The sequence below is a fragment of the Podarcis tiliguerta genome (genome assembly GCF_965153285.1).
Source record: "Podarcis tiliguerta genome assembly, chromosome: 9".
Classification (NCBI taxonomy): domain Eukaryota; kingdom Metazoa; phylum Chordata; class Lepidosauria; order Squamata; family Lacertidae; genus Podarcis; species Podarcis tiliguerta.
In genome coordinates, this window is record NC_139542.1 from 23,307,712 (window position 1) to 23,329,400 (window position 21,689).

The 21,689-nt window shown below is 45.6% G+C and overlaps 1 protein-coding gene across 1 annotated transcript in view; it reads right to left on the reverse strand.

Annotated features, from left to right (window-relative positions):
• PAPSS1 (3'-phosphoadenosine 5'-phosphosulfate synthase 1) overlaps window positions 1–11,862 on the reverse strand; it is a 48,396-nt gene extending 36,534 nt beyond the window's left edge. Inside the window, exons 1-3 of the mRNA XM_083456777.1 lie at window positions 11,312–11,862; window positions 1,507–1,621; window positions 111–346 (exon numbers count right to left, since the gene is read on the reverse strand). Coding sequence (XP_083312903.1) covers window positions 111–346; window positions 1,507–1,621; window positions 11,312–11,371 — 411 coding nt within the window. The 5' untranslated portion in view covers window positions 11,372–11,862. The remainder of the gene's footprint in view (window positions 1–110; window positions 347–1,506; window positions 1,622–11,311) is intronic.
• Window positions 11,863–21,689: the final 9,827 nt, after the last annotated feature.

Below are 21,689 nucleotides of genomic sequence, written 5' to 3' on the forward strand. Positions count from 1 at the left end.
TCTGCCAAAATTTAACATAGTCAACAAAGGAAGGATTATTTGACCATATTCTTGAAATAGTTAACACCGCAGTACAATTTTGGTGTACAATGAGGACATAGGGTGCTCACCTGGGCATAAGGAGAAATAAAACTAGTGATGCACACCAAGCCAGCATCTGCAAACAACTTGGCAACCTCAGCAATCCGGCGGACATTTTCTTCCCTGTCTTCTGGTGAGAATCCTAGATTCTTATTCAGGCCTTGTCTGATGTTGTCACCATCCAGAGTATAGCATGGAATGCCATGGCACACTAGATATTCTTCCAGTGCCATGCTAACTGTGGTCTTCCCAGCTCCAGACAAACCTATATTAGTTTTAAAGAAAAAAATAACCCCAAAAAACATAGGATCCGGTCAATAAAAGTCAATAGATGACTGACATTTAAAAATCATGCCTGGCTCATCATATTTAGGAGAGTGGAAATGCAATATTAATCATGCTCACTCCAAAATAAACTACATGAATGGGATACACTTCCAAGTTTAGGATGCTTAGGACTACACCTATGGCCACACAACTCCAGCAGCTTTTCAGTATATGCCTGAAATCCTTTGGTGGGGGAAGGGAACTGTGTTTGGCTTAACATTAACGTAACATTCTTAAAATGTCGCACAAGACCCACTAAAATTTTACCCTCTCTCTTTCCATCTAGACAAATGGGTACTCATCTTGACACTCCCTATTTTTTCAGAGTTCATCAGCAAAACGTTCGCTCTAAGATAACAACAAGAAATCAGCTGCCTTGAAAAGCTGCGTATCTCCTACACAGGACAAAAGCACTCTGTGCAGGAAAATGTGAACAAACAGCATGCATCACCACGTGGCCGACGTACAGTGGTGCCCCGCAAGACGAATGCCTCGCAAGACGGAAAACCCGCTAGACGAAAGGGTTTTCCGATGCGCTTCGCAGGACGAATTTTCCTATGGGCTTGCTTCGCAAGACGAAAATGTCTTGCGAGTCTTGAGATTTTTTTCACTCCCCACCCCCTTTTTCTAAGCCGCTAAACCGCTAATAGCCTTTTAGCAGCTAATCCGCTAAGCCTTTAATAGCCGCTAATAGCCGCTAATAGGGTTGCTTCGCAAGACGAAAAAACCGCTAGACGAAGAGACTCGCAGAACGAATTAATTTCGTCTTGCGAGGCACCACTGTACTTGCATCCATTTCACTGCATAGGCACGTGCCAGTTTGACAGTGAGCAAAACTGCAAAAAATGCATGCATATGTGCATGCCTGTGTGAGGTAAAGTTCTTAACCCGAGGTACTACTTCCGGGTTAGCGGAGTCTGTAACCTGAAGTGTTTGTAACCCGAGGTCCCAGTGTAGTCAATTTGCAATTCTATGCTCCTGCAAGAGCTACTGGTGAAATCTTTAGCTGGTACCTCCTTCTGCTGCCATCACTTTATAATGGCAAGAGAGCAAAAAACACACTAAAACAGAGCAAACCTATGGGCAGCAATATTGTACCTGTTAGCCAGACTGTGCAGCCCCGAAAGCCACTTCTGGTCCCTACTACCTGACCCCTCTTGTTGCGGCTGACATGGTGCGCTTGATAGGTGACATTGGTAGCTCTCTGCATTCCCTGAAAGAAAGAAACAGGTAAAGTTCTTCAGTTCCTTAAATAATCAATTTTCGACAATCCAGGTAACATATTAAAGCGAACTGGGACAAACGAGAACTATTAACAGAATGCCGTGCGATCACAAAATAAATAAATGTGGAGTTCTGTGACATTTTCCTCAAGGATGTAAAATTATGCAGCAGTATGTCAAAACTAGAAGATAATCCTCTTTGGGCTACTGGAGTTTCAAAATGCTTTCATGCTACTTATTGATATTGTCCATCGTTTCAGGGCACTTCACCATCACATTTTAGAACCACCGACACTGAACTCTAGGCTCAATTGAACAAGCATAAACTGCACAGAGATTTGAAAACTTCTTCATGATTTCTAACAGGGCCACTTAAAAGGCACAAGATCCATTTCGATGCAAGGAAGGGACAACTAACCGTGTAGCCTTGTTGGGATGGCTGCCTTCCACAGCTCCTTGTAGCAAAATTTGTGTTTGCCAAGGTGGTGCCTTCTTGATGTTGTTGGGCCTGCAGCTGGCAGGGCCTGATGGGAGTTTTAGTCCAAAACATCTGGTGGGCATCCACCTGGCGAAGGCTGGTTAAGACCAAGAAGGGGACACAGGCAGTTCTGCCTTCCTCATAAGACAGGGTATTGAAAAGCACACCAGTTCTGTAGCATCCCAGGACGGGGAGAGACCTATTTTGCACAACTTCCTGCTGATAAGAGTTCTAAGAAAGTAAGCAGGCAGTTCAAAATTCAGCAGGATGCTCTCAGATCACTCAAGAATCTGGCAGCTACTGCTCCAAGGATGACAAACTTCAATTCTTCTGGCTACGAAGATACTACCATGACCCCTTTAGTTGGCAAAACTAACTATCCAGCATCTATGCTTACTAAATAGTGTCTGTATAGCCCTAGGTCAAAGTGATTCATATGTTTTATCTCACTATAATTCTTGCCAGCAACCTGGTATGGTAGGTAAGTGTTATTTCCATATAACAGATATAGGGCTAAGGTTAGAGATAGGCAAGCTACAAAGCATGGCAAAGATCAGATTTAAACTGGGAAGCTCCTGATTCATAGACGTTCCCCACTACACACACCAACTTACTTCTTGGGCTCCACATGGCTTCCGCAATATTTGTCTTGGGGGTATTGCCCCGTGCTGCAGTCAAAAATCCATACGTTAACTCCCAAATTAAAATTATGTGCACTTGGATTGGGCAGCTCTGAATCTCATGATTTTGCAATGCCAGCATTTAAACAATTTAACTTCTTGAAAACAGAGTGCAGCCTTATGCACTAACCACAAGACAAAAATAAGAAGCTACAGGCAAAAATTTAGTTTCTTTTTAAAGCCACTCTGGTCTCTACTACATTTAATTTGCCTACAATCTACTTTACCCCACTTGGGATTCTTCTGACAATGGAATTATACTAGTCTTTCAAAAGCGGAACACATACAAACCTCAAGTTACTTAAATGACATTTCTCCTCTAGTCTATGCCTAACTAGAAAAAGCAGAAGGATCTGGAGGTCATCACAATTAAATACGTTATTGGCTAACACAGTTCCACTCCTTACCATTGTACACATCCATTTACACAACCGCAACGGTTTTTCCCTTCCCTACACCAGCCATGTCCTAGACCTTCATTGACTAACAATGTGTTATGTAAGTTATTACACCACCTCCACTTCCAAGCTAAACCCATTTAGGAGGCCAAGTCACAACAACATACTCACACAATTTTATCTTTGCAAGCACCCTGCAAGGTAGGCTATGCTAAGAGGTAGCAGCGGTCCAGTCACCCAACAGATTCTTAGCTGAATCTCTCCAACTGTTACTTGGAGGCTGAATCACTACAAAAACAATGACCGATAAAGATGGCTTGTAAAGCCCTGCCTGTTTTCAACGGAACAAGATTTGAAAGCTGCTTCACAGGACAAAATTGCGTTATCTAAACAAGTTTCCAGGGATAGCCAACATGGTATTTTCCAGATGCCTTGGACTCCCAACTCCCATCAACCCTAGCCAGAATGGCAATAACTCAGGAATCATGTGGGCTGCAGTTAACATCTGGAATGCACCAAATTGGCTACTCGTGTTTAGCCTGCTGTAACTTAGTGTGGGGTCCTTAAAATAGTTATTTCCCTTCTCTGCACCCTGGCATCCCCAGAGGGTCACAAAGAATACCACCTTACTTGGGCATCTAAGTAGAACCATTAGTAGAACAGCTGTTAGCTCCCACCATATTTGCTATATATTTATGTCTATCTTTGAATACAAAAATGGGTGCCATTTTAACTCAAGATGGCAGAATGAACCTTTCAAAATTGCACTGATTTTAGCAACTGACTTCAAATAACTGCACTTTTTTCCTTTTGTTTCCTAAAACTCCTGTGCAACACTGGATATGAGGCTCCTAGTTCGGAATACAGAGAAATATGACTCTACAGTAGCCTGGCTAAAAGGCTGGAGATAAGAATGTGAATTCAGAATCCCCTTGGATCAAACTATACCAGTTGCACTATAACCAAGCAGAATATACAGAGCATGATAAAGATAGAATTAAAGTTTCTTCTAACTTCTGAACTATCAGCTTAGCTCAGTCGGTAGAGCACGACTTAGGGTTGTGGGTTCAAGACCCATGTGGGGCAAAAAGGGGGTTGGGCTAGATGACCCTCATGATCCCTTCCAATTCTACGATTCAATTATCTGCTGCAGCAACAGCTGAGCCTGGAACCAAAAGTCTCTCTTTCTATTCTCCTGGCAGATAAACAATGTAGACTTCATGGCGCCTCATCACCAGCTAACTCCAGCTGAAGTCCACTAGCACAGAACTTAGCTAAGCATTTCTAGATCTTGCCTGTGAAATTGACACAAGTAGCCTGAACTGCATCAGGATGGTGGCAACAGAGAAACAAAGGTCAACCTGGATTGCCCATTCAAGGAAGAGGAAATAATACTTGGGCCTTGGGCTGTAACGAAAGGTCAAACCTAAAACATTTTAGGCATTTTTAAAAAACTTAACCCTCAGCATCCCAACTTTCCATGGCACCTGCATCAACAAAGAACAGTTGACAATCATGACACAAGAAACTCTGCTGACACTGCCCTAAAAAGTGGGGAATAACTGTCACATATACAACACGTACCAAATATGCAATAGGCCTACAATTTCTAAGTTTCCTGCTGGCTGCTGACTTCTTAACATACAGGCACTGTGAACCTACAAAGGTAATCTTACCTCCAAACAGCAACAGCAGTTTAACAAATTAGGCATTGTTGGCAAAAACATTTACCGTATTTTTCGCTCTATAAGATGCACCAGACCACAAGACACACCTAGTTTTTGGAGGAGGAAAACAAGAAAAAAAATATTCTGAATCTCAGAAGCCAGAACAGCAAGAGGGATCACTGCGCAGTGAAAGCAGCAATCCCTCTTGCTGTTCTGGCTTCTGGGATAGCTGCGCAGCCTGCATTCGCTCCATAAGACGCACACACATTTCCCCTTACTTTTAAGGAGGGAAAAAGTGAGTCTTATAGAGCAAAAAATATGGTAACTAAAATCTTGCACTAACAGCTAACATAGGAACTTCCTTTGAGAAGCAGAAGTATGAGATTATCTCCACAGCAACAAGAAAAGGGAGCAGATAATCTTCAAGTTTTGCTTTCCTGGACATAGAAACCATCATGTTAGCAAACTGAAGTGTTAAAATACAGGGGATATAATAGTTTGCTTAAACAAAAACTGGAGAACGTCCAGAAACTCAGTTGGCTACGCCTGCTTGCCAACTTCAGAGAATACTTACCTGGCTTGCCAAGCAGCAAGAAAGAACAGTTCTCTGCTCATAAATACCCCATTGCTTTTCTCTCTTTTTTTTTTAAAAAAAGGCCCTTCTTGCTCAGCTATGTTTTGGGGGTTTTTCAAGTTTGGTAAGAATTGATAGAAACAGTCCATATTGAAACACAGAGAAATGGTCATTAGCTTCCTAGAAAGGGCAAGAAATTCCAATTATCACAAGGAGAGCTAGATTTTCCACATTGGAAAGCCTTCTGTTTTGGTCCTCGGAAGAACCGGCGAATGTAATTTGAGTGAAATATCCTATTTGCATCCTTGTGGAGAACAAGAAATGATCTTCTCTCAGTGATGTATGTATTTGAAGAAATTTGGTCATGACTGAAAAAACCTAATTAGTCAAAAAGGACTTGCAATCAGTCTTCTGCTATATCGACTGCATACTGTATATATTATTTGAGAACAATATAGTATATTTGCATATTTTAGGTTCTATTATTTTCTATGCACTGTTATATCTAGTGAGACTATTGGCCCATTTAGCTCAGTGTTGTCTATGCTGATTGGCTGTGCCTTTCCAGGGTTTCAGGCAACTGCTATTCCCAGGAAATACCAGGGACCTTCTGCATGAGTCTCAGATGTTCTGTTACTGAGCTACAGTTCTTCCCTAATAGGGTTTATATTTTCTTAGTATACCACAGGCCAGATGTGAAAGTATGACACTAACATTTTGTGAGAAGTGGGTGAGGAAGGCTGGGGGGGGGGAATCCACCTCGGCAACACCACCCACCTAATCTATTCGCTGTAATCTGGACTGAACTCCAGTAGAAATTTTAGAACGGGCAATGCAGATACTTGCAGAAGATATAAAAATCTCTAAGCAATTGTTATGTTCTATTTGGAACCTTGCTACTGGCAGCTTTTGTACCAATCCAACGTCAAGACCAATTAAACACTCCCTTCCTTGTTTTACTGAAACTAAACTGAACAGAAATCATCCCCGCTAAGGTCACCTGCCCAGGTTCAGAGTGTTTAAACAAACCAGAACCACACATTTATCAAGAGAAGCATGATCCAAGGTTAGGCAAGGTTGTGCGTACTGAAGAAATATGCAAAACTCCACTTTTACCCAAAAAACACATGCCTGCAATCCTATGCTGGGGGAAGAGAGGGAAATGGCTTCTCTGATCCAAACTGTCCCCCACTTAAAAATTTTGAGGGGATTCCCTACATACAGCAGCCTTTAAGGCTGGGTATATGCATCTGCCTTTAACAGGTAGTTCTGTTCTTTAAGCGTCTTAGAAAACAGAAGGGAAACAGTTGGAATATCCCCACCTCCCAGCTCTATAAATACTAAAAAAGAAATTTAGTCCAAACTAAAAAAAAAATTAAAAGAGAGGGAAGAATAATCACGTCTTGATTTAGGAAGCATTTTTGCAAACTTTTACTGAGCTGCTTTGAAAGTTGTGCCTCGGAATGTCAGTAACGTCCTTTCACGATGTCTGAAGCCTGAAGGGATAGAATGTTGACTTACCAGGTTTCTGGGCTGAAATCCAGCTTTGTTGGCTTTTTTCAAGCTAACTTATCTGCTGTCCATGATTGTGCTGGGTTTACTCAGCAACAGGGTGCTCTACCACTGAGTACCATTGTGCTTGGCAGCTCATTATCTATAGACCTCTTACCTATAGCAGTCATGCATTACTAAAAAGGAGCGGTGCCATTTATATTGATGTTATACAAAGTTACTGAGTAGCATGATAAAGTTACACTGCACAATACTGGATACCCTTTAGTGTGGTATGAGAACAACCAACCGTGTTCTTAGGAACCCTGCTAATTTCATTTTCAAAGCTTACCAGGGAGTCCTCAATGACAACATTAAGTAGCAGTGAAACTGTCAAGAAGAGTATTGCCTTGTATTACTGATCTGGTCCTACAGGGCACAGCCAGAGAAGAGTGTTGGGTCAGGTGTCTTCCATAAGCAACATTTAAAAGAGACTTATGCAACCTTGAAGACTAACAAATTTATTGTGGCCTCATAGAATCATAGAGTTGGAAGAGACCACAAGGGTCATCGAGTCCAACCCCCTGCCGAGCAGGAAACACCATCAGAGCACTCCTGACATATGGTTGTCAAGCCTCTGCTTAAAGACCTCCAAAGAAGGAGACTCCACCACACTCCTTGGCAGCAAATTCCACTGTCGAACAGCTCTTACTGTCAGGTAGTTCTTCCTAATGTTTAGGTGGAATCTTCTTTCTCGTAGTTTGGATCCATTGCTCCGTGTCCGCTTCTCTGGAGCAGCAGAAAACAACCTTTCTCCCTCCTCTATGTGACATCCTTTTATATATTTGAACATGGCTATCATATCACCCCTTCACGATGGCTTGAGCCTCTGGCTCAAGCAAGCCACATTACGAGGTACATGAAGTGGTCAAAGTAAATAAATAAGCTTATGAACTCACACATGTATGCGCACGCACACACCCCTAGTGCAGAAAGACAGAGAGGTGGAATTATTACTTTACAAGAAGGATGAGAAATCATAACAAGCTGTTATGATAGCCACACTTTGATTATCTGAAACTTTGAATAAAGGGCAATACATTACCATAAAAACATAAAACCAGTCCTCTTGGATCAGATCAAAGGTCCAGCCTCCTGTTGGTGCATCTTCTGGTGCTGCGCTGCCCCACAGATCAGCTGATTCGCAGGGCAGGGCAGCTTCAAAAGAGACATGTCTTTTGGTGCACCACTAACCAGCTAACTAGTGCAGCATCACTGGCCAGCCAGATGGAAATGTTAGCCACCAAACCTGGCAACCAGACATCTCTCCCCTTGCTTGCAAAAGGCCAGTTGCCTGTCGTGCAACGCAACAGGTGCCGGGTGAGTTTTGAACGCTGAGTGGAATAATTTGTTTCACTTGAGCTAAGAAAATTTACTTAAAAAAAAAAAAAATACAGAAACAGGGGCAGAACCAAGGTGTGACTTAGAGCAGGGGTGGGGAACTGAAGGTGAACCAGACCCCTGCAGAAAGCAAGACCAAACCCTCCACTCATTAGCTGGTTGCTGTTCTGCGAACATGCTTCCTGCAGATGAAGCAGAACCCTCCCCCATGGGTCCACTTTGACAGGTGGGCAGAGCTACCCAACTATCAGTCTCCTGATGTCAACTAAAGGTGCTGCTGCCCTCTGGTCAAAGTTGGCATAGCAGGGGGTGAAATAAAGATCTGGCACCCCAGGGCGAAAAGATTCCCCACCCTGAGCTTAGAGTCTCTGATTTCATGGTTTGTCACATGATGAACTATGAGATGTAACTGTGGCTTGATCTTCATTTAGAGCTCATGGTTTGTCTGTAGGAGACAAATAATGAGTCTGGTTTCAAAGGTACTTACCATCAAACCATGTCTCTGCCACAGATTGCAAGACAGTGGCAGGACCAGGGGAGGCAAGAAGTGGTCATGAACTTCTCTCTAGGAACCCACACGCTTATACTAAGTCCGTTCCCCAGCACAGCACCCTTAGAGTCTTTTCCTAGCCCCCACAAAGCCTCCGTCCAAATGCCTCCTTGGTCATGAGGTGATGGAAGTGGTTAACATTTTCTCCCTCAAAAAGTACATGGAGCTGAAGGGAAAGTTGCAAGAGTGGCATTCTTTCCCACTTCCTCTGTGAATTATTTTGGGCTTTTCAAGGCTCAGGTCAATTCCGCTGGGTTCGCGTTTTACCCAGATTCCTTGAAAAAGTGAAGCACATGCACAGTCTCTGCTTCTGCCTTTTGGAGGGATGGAAACTGATCTGGTCAGGGGATGGGGAGAAAAGTGACCAGAAGAAGTGGAACTGACCAGTGGTGGAGCTTCATGCTTTGGCACCGGGGGGGGGGGGAGAGAAAGGGGCAGGGCTGGCGCGTGTGGTCTCTTCCAACTCTATGATTCTATTTCTTTGGAGGTCTTTAAGCAGAGGCTTGACAACCATATGTCAGGAGTGCTCTGATGGTGTTTCCTGCTTGGCAGGGGGTTGGACTCGATGGGCCTTGTGGTCTCTTCCAACTCTATGATTTTATGATTCTATTTCTATGTGTCCTGGGGCGAGGGGCAGCCAGAATGGCACCCTGCCAAGATCACACTGCCAGGGGCAGTGCGCTCCCCCCGCACTCCTCTTCCTCCGCCAGTGGCACTGGCGGCACACAGGCCTGAAAAGGGTGGCAACCCCTGTGCTAAGCCATGATTTGGCTAAGGGTTATGTAAACTAAGAGCACTCCAGCTGCTCTTCTGGGCTACACATTTTCATCAGGAACACTTTTCCTTTTAGCTAAAGTGCCACTACAGGAGGCATACCAGAAGCAGCTATGGAACTCAAGCGGGGATCTGAGGTTAGTGTGATTCAACGCTCATTTCAGACTTCTTTCTGGCCTTAGAATCAGAGCTGGAATGCAGGAATATGCAGATGTCCCAAACAGGGATCGAACCTGCAAACTTGGCCTTACCAGCGCCACGCTCTAACCAACTGAAGGCAGACCATCAAGGAATTCTAACCACCAATAGCATGCTCTCTGCATCACCTTAACTGCCCAACCCCACCCTCCTTGATAGCCCTTTAGAAAGGGATATAGCAGAGTAGAAGAGCATCTATTTTGCAAAAAGGAGGTCGCAGGTTCAATCCTCAGCATCTCCAGAAAGGGATGGGGAAAACTTCCCCATCTGAAACCCTGGAGTGTTGTTGCCAGTCAGTGTAGACAATACTGAGGCAGATGGACCACTGGCTTGGTGGTATCGGGCAGTTCCTATGTTCACATGGCCAGATTCTGGGTCTCACAATGAATGTTCATCACACATCACAAGACTAGTCTTTTTTCTAAAGCATAATCTTTGATATAAAGTAGGTAAAGGACGCCTTTTAAATTTCTTCTTCCATTTGAAAAGTATCATGATAAAGCTTTTAGAATCATGCATTAAGAAAGCAACATAGCTTCCCCCCCCCCCAATAATTACAGCTATTAATTATGCCATCAAAACCCACCACCATTTTTCTAGCAAAGGCCTCTTTCCACCACTGCCCCCAGTAGTTTCCTAGCCTTTGGCCAGCACTGTAAATTGACCTGTTGGCACCTTTGCAATTAAAACCCAAGTTTGTTCATGCCTCCTTCCACAGTGCTCTCATTCAACAGGCAACCCACAAAGAACTTCAGTGTTGGGGCTGCCCAAGATTTATGAATGCTCACATTGTACTCTTGAGATCCCACTCCTTTCCTCCTCCAATAGACATGAAGAAAAAGGAGGAAAAGAGGGGGGGGGGGATGATGCTGAATGAGGTTACATGCTCCTCTGCATCACAGTTATGCTTGCCACCCACAACTTTTAAAGCAAACACGGCACTATAAGGCCACTCTTAGCAACGGAGAACAGTCATATTTAACTTCATTCATAAAGACAGGCTATACCAGAGACATTTGCAGTGAGGAGAGCGAAGAGATGAATTGCCTTCCTCTCTTTTTTTCCTTCCTCAAAGCAAAAAAAAAAATTAAAAATGCAGACACGTCAGTGGAATCTATTGAAATGCGATCCTCCTGCCGAGCCAGCAAGGCTTCGTATCCCAAGCAGCCTGCGTTATTCCCTCCACCCACTTCCCAAGCCTGCCCCATCTTGTGCAAACGCAAAGAGAGAGAGAGGCGCTGCAAGCCGCTGCGCTCGCCCCACTCGAGCCTCCGGCAGCCAGCAGCAAAAACCACACGCCAAAAGGTTGCTCAAGCAAAGCCGCATCCCGGCAGGGCGGCATCCCTCTCCCCCTTCCTCTTTGGACTGTTTTCTTCATTGGGAAGGGGCCACCTTCCCCTCACCAGGTGCGCTATTTTGCCAAACTGCAGCTAGCTAAAACGAAAACCAAAAAACGCCCCCAGACTTACCCAACTCTGCACTTTGTTGCTCAGCTTGACTTTTTTGCAGTGGCTCGCGGGCAAATCCATTGGCAAGAGAGCCCGGGACGCCGGGGATGTTGGCAGAAGAGGAGGAGGAGATGCGGGGACAGAAAAAGGAAGGGCGCGCGCTGAGAGCTAGGATTCGGCGCGGGGCCTGAAGGCGAGGGGGTAGGGGAGGGAGCGAGCGAGAGAGAGAGAGAGAGAGAGAGGCTAGGCGCGAGGGGAGGGGAGGATGCTGCTGCTGCTGCTTGCTCCGAGATGCCGGCTTGGCGCTGGGAGGCTCTTGCGCGCGCGCCTGCGCCTGCCTGGTGAAACGGAGGCGGGTGGAGTAGGTGGGGCGCAAGCCAAGGAGGAGAAGGGACCGAAAGGGGAGGAGCGAGAATCAGGCGGCCGGGCGGAGTGAGAGAGAGAGAGAGAGAGAGCACTGGCCACGCGCACGGGGGGGGCGCGCTCCCGGTTTCCTCCCAGGACACGCGCGCGGGCGGGCGCGCAACTCTTGACTGCCACGCCGCACAGCGCTTGCCTCTCCGCGCGCGCGCGCCTTGCTAGACGAGGGCGGGGGCGGGAAATGCGCGAGGCGGGGGAGGGCGGCGTCTAAGACCTATGAAAGGAAAGGAGGAGGAGCAGCGGATGGGGATCAGTGCTTCCGGGTTTGCCCCTCTAGCCTGGCCGGCGCTGCTCTCTTTTGCCTGCTGCTGGTGGTGGTGGAGGAAGGAGAGGCGGAGGTGGGAGGAAGGCAGCTGAGCATCCTCGGTTGCATTTATATAGCCCACCAAACTGCGGAAGGCAGTGGAAGACAGGAGTGCCAAATCCCACCCTTACAGTTCTTAATGTTGTTGTTGTTTAGTCGTTTAGTCGTGTCCGACTCTTCGTGACCCCATGGACCAGAGCATGTCAGGCACTTCTGTCTTCCACTGCCTCCCGCAGTTTGGTCAAACTCATGCTGGTAGCTTCGAGAACACTGTCCAACCATCTCGTCCCCTGTCGTCCCCTTCTCCTTGTGCCCTCCATCTTTCCCAACATCAGGGTCTTTTCCAGGGAGTCTTCTCTTCTCATGAGGTGGCCAAAGTATTGGAGCCTCAGCTTCACTATCTGTCCTTCCAGTGAGCACTCAGGGCTGATTTCCTTCAGAATGGATAGGTTGGATCTTCTTGCAGTCCATGGGACTCTCAAGAGTCTCCTCCAGCACCACAATTCAAAAGCATCAATTCTTCGGTGATCAGCCTTCTTGATGGTCCAGCTCTCACTTCCATACATCACTACTGGGAAAACCATAGCTTTAACTATACGGACCTTTGTTGGCAAGGTGATGTCTCTGCTTTTTAAGATGCTGTCTAAGTTTGTCATTGCTTCAGAGAAGCTATGAGCTATACCGTGCTGGTCATCGTGGAGAGTTTTGACCAAACGTGATCCACCTAGAACAGGAACTGGCAAGCCACTCCAGTATCCCTGCCAAGAAAAGTCCATGGACAAAGACAACAGTTCTTAATAGCCTTCAAAATATAATTTACATTGCCCCCCACACACACACGCCCCCCACCCACGCCCCACACACCGCTAGACGGTAGCGGACCATGTAATGCAAGGAGGTGGGGTCGGTTGGAACACAGCTGCTCCCTGGGAGGTTGAGCGGGCTCATGCAGTGCCAGATTTACTGAAATACTTTTTTGTCACTTGTACAACTTGTATACAGTGAGATTACACGAGCACACACACACCCCACTCAGCTTTCTCAGTCTTAATTCCCCTCATTTACTGACGCACACCCACCAAACCCGAAAGTCAGTTGCCCTGTTGTTATCTTTTCATTCAGCAGCCTAACAGCCCACGGATAGAAGCCGTTCTTTACCCTGTTGGTGCGACTAATCATGCTTCTATATCTTCTGCCCGAGGGCAGGAGATCAAGAAAGTGCCGGTCAGGGTGTGATTCATCCCTGAGAATTTTCCTCACTCTCCTGAGGCAAAGTTCTTCCACGATGTCATCCAGCGGATTCACGGGACAGCCCATAATATATTGTGCTGTATTCACCACCCTCTGTAGGCACTTCCTATCAGTTGATGTCAAATCACCGTACCACACCATGATGCAGTATGAAAGGACACTTTCTATTGTGGACCAGTAGAATGAGATCATCAAATGTTGATTGAAATTGTTCTTTCGCAGTACTCTGAGGAGTATAAACTAAACAAGCTATAGCTTAGGGCCCCACTCTCTTGGAGGCCCCAAATTTTTTAAAGAAAAAACCAAAACGATGTACATTTCCAAAATACAAGATAAAAAACAATAAAACAGTAACAGTGGCAAATAGCTTTAGATACCTATTAGGTCCATAAATTACCATATAGCATATATTCAACACACAAAACAGTGAAGATTGGTTGTTGACAAAGGACAGCTGGACATATAAAGGGCCCCATTACCTTCAGTAGCTTAAGGCCTCATCAAACCTAAATCCGGCCCTGCGCACCACTCCCTGCATCTCCAGTCGGTTGTACCACAGCTGCTCTCGGGGAGGTTGAGTGGGCTGAGCATGGTGTGGTGCAAATGCATCGGCACGTCCCATTGTTGAAGCACTTTCAGAGATATGTACCGTATTTTTCGCTCCATAGGACGCACCAGATGATAAGACGCACCTAGTTTTGGGGAGAGGAAAACAAGAAAAAAAAATATTCTGAATCCTAGAAGCCAGAACAGCAAGAGAGATATGGTTTCTGGGATAGCCTCTTGCTGTTCTGGCTTCTGGGATAGCCACTGAAGCCTCTCCTGGGCAGTGGGATGAAGGCTCCCCCTTCCTGGAAGAGGCTACACGCAGGTAAACTGCCCTCTTTCCCTTCCCCCACCTCCTGCAAGAGCCGCGCGCTCTTTAAAGGGAGCGTGGCTCTTGGGGGCTTTTCTGGGAGGTGGGGGAAGGGACAGAGCCCCACGCTCTGTCCCTTCCCCCCCACCTCCCGCAAGAGCCACGCGAAGCCTCTGCAGGGCAGCAGGGAGCCTTCATCCCGCTGCCCTGTGGAGGCTTAGCCGCGCAGCCTGCATTCGCTCCATAAGACACACACACATTTTCTCTTACTTTTTAGGAGGGGAAAAGTGTGTCTTATAGAGCGAAAAATACGGTACTTGTTCCAGGGAAATCGGAAAGATTTGCCTGTTTCCATAGAATCATATAATTGTAGATCTGGAAGGGATCCCGGGCGTCAGCTAGTCCAACCCCCTGCCAATGAAAAATGGGAAGATTTTTCAGGGGTTCACCAGCCTCTTGCAAGCGCGGCAGAATTTTAAAGGAAAATTCGCTTCTGAACCAGTGTAGGCTGATCTACCGCCTTGCTCAAAGTCTCCACAAAGAAAAGCAATCAATATTTAACTGCACAACCACTTCTATTGGCCAGCCGCTTTTTAACCGGAAGGTCTTTCTTAACACCTAAACCTGCTTTCCTGAAGTTTTCATCCCCTTACAGCAGTCATTAAATAGCTCAGTAGCAGTGGAAAACAAGCTTTCAAAAATTATTGATTATTTGACAATCCTTTCAACACACATTTTTCTTACACTAGATAAACTTCTCTCATTCTTTGCCCTTTTACCATGCCGATTGTGAGAAGTGTAATTAAAATGTATTAAAGGGCATTAATCTAAATTCAATATGACTAAATAATTACATGTAATTAATCTAAATTAAATAAGATTTTAAGATTTGTGGTTTGCTTACAGTTAGAATTATTCACAGACGTGCTAAACCAGGGTGGTATTCAACTAATTTGTACTCAGAATAGATCCTCCAAAATTAACAGTTAAGGTTAGGTAAATTATGTACATTAAAATTAATGTACATAGTCTGAGTCTGAGTAGCCGGCAATATTAGGATATTTTAGTGCATTGCTAAATCATTGTGCTTTAGATTATTCTCAGATCCTTGTTTTGAAGTTCAGTTTATTTGTCCTGAATCTTCCAGCATTCAGATTCCTTGGATCTCTACAGGTTAGAGATATATGACAGAGAGAGAGACACTTCTCTGTTTACTTTCTCCATTGTTCACACTTTCCCCAGAAAGGGTCTAAATAAGATGCAGTGATCAAAACATTACACAATGTGAAGAAAGTGAATGATACAGAGGTGTTTTCTCTTCCCCTCTCACAATATTAGAACCCAGAGTCTTATCCAAGGGAGCACAAGAATGGGAGATTTGGGGCAGACTTTGGAACACTCCTCTCCAGCTATATCAGAGGCACTTGCAGGGAGTGCTCTCAAGGAGTGTTAAAAACACCTTTATTCCTTAGGCTTTTCCCAATTGGGCTATCGTCTTATTTTAGCTGTTATAAGGAAGAAGCTGCATATATTTTCCCATTTGCATGTTGTAGCTGTTTTGCAGATGTGTTGAAAAGGTAACCCATTTTAGAGCACGAGAGATTGCAAGCAATTTAATTTCTGTATTGGTATGTGTTCTCCACTAGAGGTCACTCAAACTTTTTTTTTAAAGAAAAGAAAAGCTATGATGCTATTTCTAGAGGGGTATAATGCTGGCCTCTTGAGTTTTATCTCCATTTATTTATAGCAAATGTCCCTTAAGATTTATTGCACTATTAAGTAAAACTCAACAATCACAGCAATGTATTTTAATGTTCTTGTCGCACAAAAAAACAGATCATAAGGATGCAATGTTAAAATTAGCCTACATGGGTTTTAATTATGGAAATGCAGCATTTTAGGATAAGTAGTGATGGTTTTAGGGACGTGGGTGGCGCTGTGGGTTAAACCACAGAGCCTAGGACTTGCCGATCAGAACGTCGAGGGTTCGAATCCCTGTGGTGGGGTGAGCTCCTGTTGCTCGGTCCCTGCTTCTGCCAACCTAGCAGTTCGAAAGCACATCAAAGTGCAAGTAGATAAATAGGTACCACTCCGGCAGGAAGGTAAACAGTATTTCCGTGTGCTGCTCTGGTTCACCAGAAGCCGCTTAGTCATGCTGGCCACATGACCCGGAAGCTGTACGCCGGCTCCCTCGGCCAGTAAAGCGAGATGAGCGCCGCAACCCCAGAGTCGGCCGCGACTAGACCTAATGGTCAGGGGTCCCTTTACCTTTATTGATGGTTTTAGATAACCTTTGGAATATGGAAACTAGCTTTTTGCCTAGTTTTGACTCATCCCATTGAAATTGTGGGTCTGGGCAATTGTCTCTGAGCCTCTGCATCCTGAAAGTGATCATGATTAATAATAACAGTCAACAGGAAAAGAAAAAAGAGAAACAGTGATGGGTGAGGACATCTAAATAAATTTAAAAGACTGCATTCTTACAGAAATGCACTCAACAGTATCCCCTCACCCACACACCACAAACACCAAACAGGGCACCACCCATTAATCACTTGAAGCCCCATTGATTTCAGTGGGGGGGAAATCTATGGGGCTTTGAAGTATTAAACTTTGGCTGGGCCTACAGGCATCTGTTTGCAACTTGCAAGTTTCCATGGCCATTCATGTATCTGGGGATTCAGAAACCAGAGGCTTGGGCAAAGTAAGAGAAGCTGTCTTTAGTTTTGTTGAAAAATAGACGCCCATGTTCCAGAAACTGCCTCTGAATATCATTGCAAGAGAGAGGAGTGTACAGGCTGAGACAAAACTGCATTGAATGAGGGAGCTGGAGCTTGTGGGGGGGTAGGGGCGTCTGCAAGGACTTCTAAGGCCTCAGTTCACCTCCAACCTTCACCCAAGCAAGTTGTTCAATTGGAGCTTTCCAAGGTGCTGGAAATAGTTTGCCTTGTGGGCACCACTTGGAGACAGACCAGAACAAGTGGGAGATGGACAGGTAAATCATTGGAAGCTGTCTCAGAAAAAATATCTGATATCTTTGTGGAGGTGTTGGAAGGGGTAGTTTCTAAATTTAATCCGAGGCTCACTTCAGAGAGGTTGTTAATCTCTAAGAAGTGGGGGTCATTTCTGGACCAGTGGGCCAGACTGTGATGGCCTGGGATTCGGACTCAGAGGCTGAACCTGAGGAATCCCAGCCTGCACAGGAGTCCCCACCTCCAGAACCAGCTGAGCCGGGATTGGGGCTTGAGCCTGAATGGTCCTCACCTGTGCTGGATCCTCAGGTGCAGGCACCAGCTGAGTCTGCTCTGGCTCCTGAGGTGATGGACCCATTGCCTGCAGGTGCTCCACTCTCAGCCCCGTCAGAGGAAGAGGAGGTTGCCTCTGGGTCCAGTAACCCTCCAGCCTCTCCTGAGCTGCAGAGGCTCAGGGCGGAGAGGCGGAGGGAACTAAGTTCCTGCAGGAGGAGTGCTCGCCTCCAGGCCAGGAGAGGTGAGTCACCTGTGGACCAGGGCCACACTATGCCTCGGGGCAGATAAAAGCCAGCCAGCCCCAGTCCCAGGTTGCAGGAGCAACATTGTTGGTAGCCTGTTCCTGCCTGTACCCTGTCCTGCTCTTCTGCCAGAGTTCCTGATCTCACCTGACTCCCTGCCTTGGACCCAGCTTCAGCTTTTGATGGACAGCCTCCCTCGACCTCGGACGGAACTCGGACCTCACCGCACAGTTAACCCTCGGGACCAGCACACAGACCTTCATCTCCCCACCCTCATGGGCTAACTTTGACAGGTGGGCGGAGTCACTCATCTGTCAATTATCTGATGCTGTAGTGGTATCAGGTGATGGAGAGGTGAGTCATCCTGCCCAGCTGCTTAAGGTAGTTTGTGGATGACTGCAGGGGTGGGGAACCATTTTAACCCCAAGGGCCACATTGTCATGGGCCAGGAGTTGGCTTCACTGGCTGAGCAGCAGCCTGAAGGAGCAGAAGGCGAAGTGACTCCACCTGCTACAGATAAGCCTTCTTGCTCCTGATGAGAACCAGCAGGCTCCAGCCTTCTTAAGCAGGGTTTCCAGCCTCAGTCAGTTGCTGGAAACAACATTTGTCGTTCCTGACCAGACCTTGCTGCTTCTTGCTTCTTGCGACCTTGGACCCTCGGCATTCTTGACCACCATATCGTCTGACTACGTGAACTGAGATACTGCTGACCTTAGGGCTGGGCTGGACCTTGTATATGGACTCTGCCTCCAGGCAAGTTCCCCCCTGAGACTCGGCTGGTTGGCTGGCTTCTCCCTCCACTGAGCTCTGCTGTGGCTGGCAGCACACATTCTGTTCTAGGCAACCTTATGGAAGCCACATGCCAATGGGAGATGGGGCAAGAAGCCAAAGTGGGAGCAGCAGTGGACCTTTTGCCTAGGAGGCTGGTTTCTACACACATTCAAACCCACTCCTCTCTACCTTCCATCCAGGCAAGCAAGAGGCGTTATCAGAGTTCAAGGGCATATATCAGACAGGCAAAAACGCTCAAGGAGGATGCAAAGCACAGACAGTGAGGTGTGTGGCCTGGAGAGGGGGAAGCAGTGTTGCCTGGAAAGAGTCACAATAAGAGGCCTGGAGGGCGCATATAATGTGTGTGTGTGTGTGTGTGTGTGTGTGTGTGTGTGTGTGTATTTAACCAATACATTGATCATTGACTTCTCCCCCCCCCCTTCCATGGTTCCTTTTAGTTATTCATTGCTTCTGCATATTCTAATTGCTCCATATTTTTTCCCCTTTCTCATTAGATCTCTGCTTCATTTATTCTGCTGAATTTACTCTAATCCGACTAACATTTTAACCCATTTGCAATGATTCGTAAGATATTCTACAAACATTTCCCCATGTTCTTTAAAAACTCTTCCTTCCTGCTTTCTTATTCTGTTAGTTAGGTTTGCTAATTCTACATACTCCATCAATTTCATCTGCTACTCCTCTGTCATTGATACTGTTCCCTCCCTCCATTTCTGAGCACATATCATTTGGACTGCCGTAGTTATATAGAGAAACAAATTCTTTTGATCTCTGGGTACATCTGTGGAGGGTCACATTTAGCCCACAAGGCCGAGGTTAATTTTGATCCAGAGGCAAGCATTTCAGGTGGTGTTCAACTAAGCTTTATTCAGAACAGATCTATTGAGATAAATGAATTGAATTTGTTCATTACTTTCACTGGGCCTGTTCTGAGTAAAATCTAGTTGAATACTATGAAAGGAGTATTTTAATTTAAGTTTTTTTTAAAGAATGTGAAATAAATATATACTTACTCAAATTCTTTAGAATGTTTCCTTCTATGTTGATGTTAGTTATATGTTCTAAGTTTCAAAAATATTCACTTATCCTCAAAGTGTTGGAAAAGCAGGCCACTGGTATGAACAAAACCAAAGGAATTAAGCCTGCTTTCATTTCCACTCCCAGGTCAGCAGTTTTGACAGTATTTTCCATTGCAGACAGACATAAATAAATGTGAGGTCCTTTCCAAGATTAGGTTGTGTAACAGAATAAGTACAAAATGTGCTGTTAGGTAGGTGTGGAAAAACATCTTTAAATGTGCTCTGAAGACACTTTTGCTCTAATATTTCGGTCGGTGGCCTGCTGGTGGTCTGTGATGCTCTTGTATTGAATGCATACAGAGCAGTTGTCATCACTCAGTGCTTAGAGGAGACCGAAGACTGTAGCGTGGGAGTAAGGGCAGCATGAAGGATGAGCTGCAGTAACAATAACCCCTCCTTTCTGCTCACAGTAATATTGCCCAAGGATGCATCAGTCCACTATAGAGAAGTGAGGATGCAAGTTACCTACCACAAAATAAATAAGGGGGGGGGATTATAGTCCATCACAAACGTTGCCAGAGAACATCAGTTTGCCACCATTGTGGGACCCCAAACCTTGCATCTGAAGTCCCCATTTTGCCTGGAAAGTTTCGCTGGCAAAGGTCTATCTAAGGTCTGTCTAAGGCAAAGGCCATTTTCCATCTCTGCTTACATCTTCTGAAATTGAAAAGACAAGAGTGGAGTGGAGTCAACACTGGTGATGTTGCTGCTTATCTGAATGCTTCTGGGGTGAGCCTGAGGTCGGGGCCATGCAGGTCCACTAATAAGCATTGGATTGGTGGTGCCAATCTGTGGTGGCTCTGCCATACCCTTAGTAGAAAAGTCCTCTTTTGAGGATGACCTGGAGCAACCCAAGGCAAGCCTTTAAAAACTGTAAGACAGAGCATGTTTCCATGTAAAAAAATTCCTTATGGCTATGGAACTTCAAAACAAAAGGGGGGGAATTAAGTGCTGCACACCCCAAGTCCACATTTGACCACCAAAGCCATTGCAAGTTGTGGGTGGGTGGGCTTTGTGTTTGGAGAATGTGTATCAAACCACCATCCCAGTAATGCAAAGGATTCGTTGAGAGGCTCAGGAAGACCACATTGTGGCAGAGAAAAGGGAGGGGAGCTAAAGGAAGAGCATATCTTCCCCCACCCCTTTGGCCTTTTCTTGGGAGCAGAAGTGGAATTCAAACCCAGGTCTTTGTGACTCATCCGAGCTCACACGCTGAACTTCTACATTTCTCCTCAGGCCTCACAATTGTGAGTGCACCTCAGCAGTGATTTAACTTTGTGCTTGTTGGTTATGAAAACAAAAGTTATAGCCCACTTTTAATCGCATTAATAATGGGTGGGAAGACATCATAAACTGGCCTGGGATGTTTTCCAGCACAAGGACTGCATTCTCCTGTGGGAGACCTACCAGGGATTTACAGTGTATGCCAGTGTTGGGCAGGGTCAGAGGCGTAGTGAAGTGGAGCAATGACTGTGATTTATTGTTGTACCGTGGGCTCCATTCCAGTTGTGCAAAGGCCAGATGATTCTACATCCCTTCTCTATCTCTCAATCCAGTTAAGCAAGAAGCCTCATCATAGTTCAAGGAAACTTTCCAACCAGGGAAAAGTATTCAAGAGTACAGAATGAGCTTGGTAAGTGGTATGCCACAGTGACCATCCCAAGGACCAGTTACAGTGGCCTGAAGTGCTATATTTGGCCCACAGGGTAGAGGCTCCCTACTCCATCATAAAATAAATGATAATTAGCTGGTCAGGGTGCTGAGAGTCGCTGGGAGACCCCCTTTCCCTTCACAAAGCTGCATTTCCCAGAATCCCCTGGGAAGAGGGATTGACTGTTAAACCACTCTGTGAATTGTAGGTCTGTGAGGAGAATAGGGGTCTCCTAACAACTCTCAACACCCTTAATAAACTACAATTTCCAGATTTTGGGGGGGGGGGTAGGGGGAGCCATGACTGTTTAAAGTGGTATGATACTGCTTTAAATGTATGGTGCAGATATGACTGGAGTCTTTCGCTCCACTTCAAATGCAGAAACCTGAAGTCTCAGTACATTCTTGAACCACTCCTACAAAACAGTGACAGTCTGACAATACTCTCCGATTTGTAACCTGCCAGTTCCAAATGGCTCATGTTGGATAATAGTAACTTCACAGCCAATGAATTAGAACCAGTTAAATTAGAAAACTTAAAAACCTGCCTCCACAAC